Raw genomic sequence first — 2,169 nt, forward strand, 5'->3', positions numbered from 1 at the left:
ATGGGCAACCAGACATCAGTGATAGAGTTCATTCTTCTTGGACTGACAGCTGACACTGAGCTTCAGGCTGTGCTTTTCCTTTTTCTGCTGCTAACTTACGTCTTAAGCATCCTGGGAAACTTGACCATCATCATTCTGACCACGCTGGATTATCGCCTCCAGACTCCTATGTATTTCTTCCTCCGGAATTTTTCCATTCTGGAAATATCTTTTACCTCTGTCTTTGTTCCCAAAATGCTAGTCAATATTGGAACTGGAGACAGGACTATCTCCTTTGCTGCTTGTTTCTCTCAGTATTTTTTTGCCATCCTTCTGGGAGCAACCGAGTTTTATCTTTTAGCTGCCATGTCCTTTGACCGCTATGTTGCCATTTGCAAACCCCTACATTATACAACTGTAATGAGCAGGAGACTCTGCATTCAACTTGTCTTGTGTTCCTGGTTCTCTGGTTTTTTGGTTGTCATTGGGCCTCATATAATGACTCTCCAGCTGCCTTTCTGTGCATCCAACATCATCAATCATTACTGCTGTGACTATACCGTATTGTTGCATCTAGCTTGTTCAGACACACATTTCATAGAAGTGATGGAGTTCATCTTGGCTGCAGTTACCCTCATCTTCACCTTGGTGCTAGTGATCCTTTCCTACACGTACATTATCAGGACAATTCTGAGAATCCCCTCTGTTCAACAGAGAAAAAAAGCTTTTTCTACATGTTTCTCTCATATGATTGTGGTCTCACTTTCTTATGGAAGTTGTATCTTTATGTACATAAATCCTTCTGTTAAGGATGCAGAAACTTTTAATAAGGGCGTGGCTGTTTTAAATACGTCAGTTGCCCCTCTGTTGAACCCTTTCATCTATAGCCTCAGGAATAAGCAAGTGAAAATAGCCTTCAAAGATTTGGTCAGCAAAGTAACAGCTTTTTCAAGAAAATAAATCTGAGGCTCATAATAATAATAAATACTAAATAACGAATAAATGTTTGTAGATGTATATTATTGTATATTACAGTGTTTTCTATAATATGCCATCAATAGTCCCACCTGAACACCAAAACAGTAAAACAATCTATTTAATGAAGCCTATTTTAACATGACTTTATTTCTTAAAAGTTTTAAAGGCCTGTGAGTGTATATATGTGTGTGTATCTTCTAATGTTTCATGCTATTTTTCCTTATTTGTACCTCACTTTTAAGGAAAGGATGTGGGAGAAAGTTAGAATTGGGAGTATGAATTCTAATTGTTAGTTTTTTACAACTGAACTTTTCTTATCCACTCCCACGTGGTGTCCCATCTCTATACTTGGAAATTGAATTATTTAATATACACCCAGAAGAAATCTACTTTAGTTTGTGAATAATAGCTTAAATAATACGTCAGTTAATTAACATAAAGTTGGTTATTTTGTAATTATACTATTCAGATTTAAGTTTAGTGTTTCCACAATAATCACTTACTGAAACACTAGGCTACTCAATGTTTGGGGTAAGAAAGATAGATGTAAAGAAGAGAAAATCAATATCTACTTATTTTCAAACTGATAGGAAAATAGTAATGATTTATACACACATTAAACACTGAGTGAATCCACAAAAGAGGGAAAGGGACGATTCAAATTTCAGTTACTTAGCCATATATCATTATAGCAAATTCATACAAATTAATGTTGTGCCTAGTCATTGTTCTGGTTCCGTTTCACAAGAATATGAAATAAAATTATATGAACAGCATATATGATGTTAACAATTTTATAAGCTGAAATCATCTTCTTTCTAAGTTGATGCTAAACTTTAAATTTTATGATCTGATGTCCTCAGGCAGGGTGTCCATCACAAGCCGATATTTTCTAAACATTTCTTATCCATATTACTTTTTTTCAGAAAGCCTGGGCCAGACCCATAGTATGGGTAATTTTAAAATTTAAAGAAGCTATGCATGTTTCTTTCAATGTACTGATGAAGAAAACGGGGCCCTAGAGGTTATCAACAAAATACTTTTTATTAAAGTGTATTGTTAAATTTGTACTCTTGAATCTTGACTCATCCATCTAATAATGGAGAATCTACTAAGTAGCAGAGATACTAAGAGTGCCCTGGGACACCAAGGGGGAGAAAGATGATTGAAAATGTAGCACCTGTTAGTTTCGTCTGAAAAGTCACCTAAATT

General features: G+C 35.3%; 1 protein-coding gene across 1 annotated transcript; it reads left to right on the forward strand.

Annotated features, from left to right (window-relative positions):
• Positions 1–939, forward strand: LOC122223610 (olfactory receptor 6C4-like). The gene has a single exon (XM_042944590.1). The coding sequence runs from the start codon at positions 1–3 to the stop codon at positions 937–939; it is 939 nt and encodes a 312-aa protein (XP_042800524.1).
• The last annotated feature ends 1,230 nt before the right edge of the window (positions 940–2,169 follow it).

This window comes from Panthera leo, chromosome B4 (genome assembly GCF_018350215.1).
Source record: "Panthera leo isolate Ple1 chromosome B4, P.leo_Ple1_pat1.1, whole genome shotgun sequence".
Lineage (NCBI taxonomy): Eukaryota > Metazoa > Chordata > Mammalia > Carnivora > Felidae > Panthera > Panthera leo.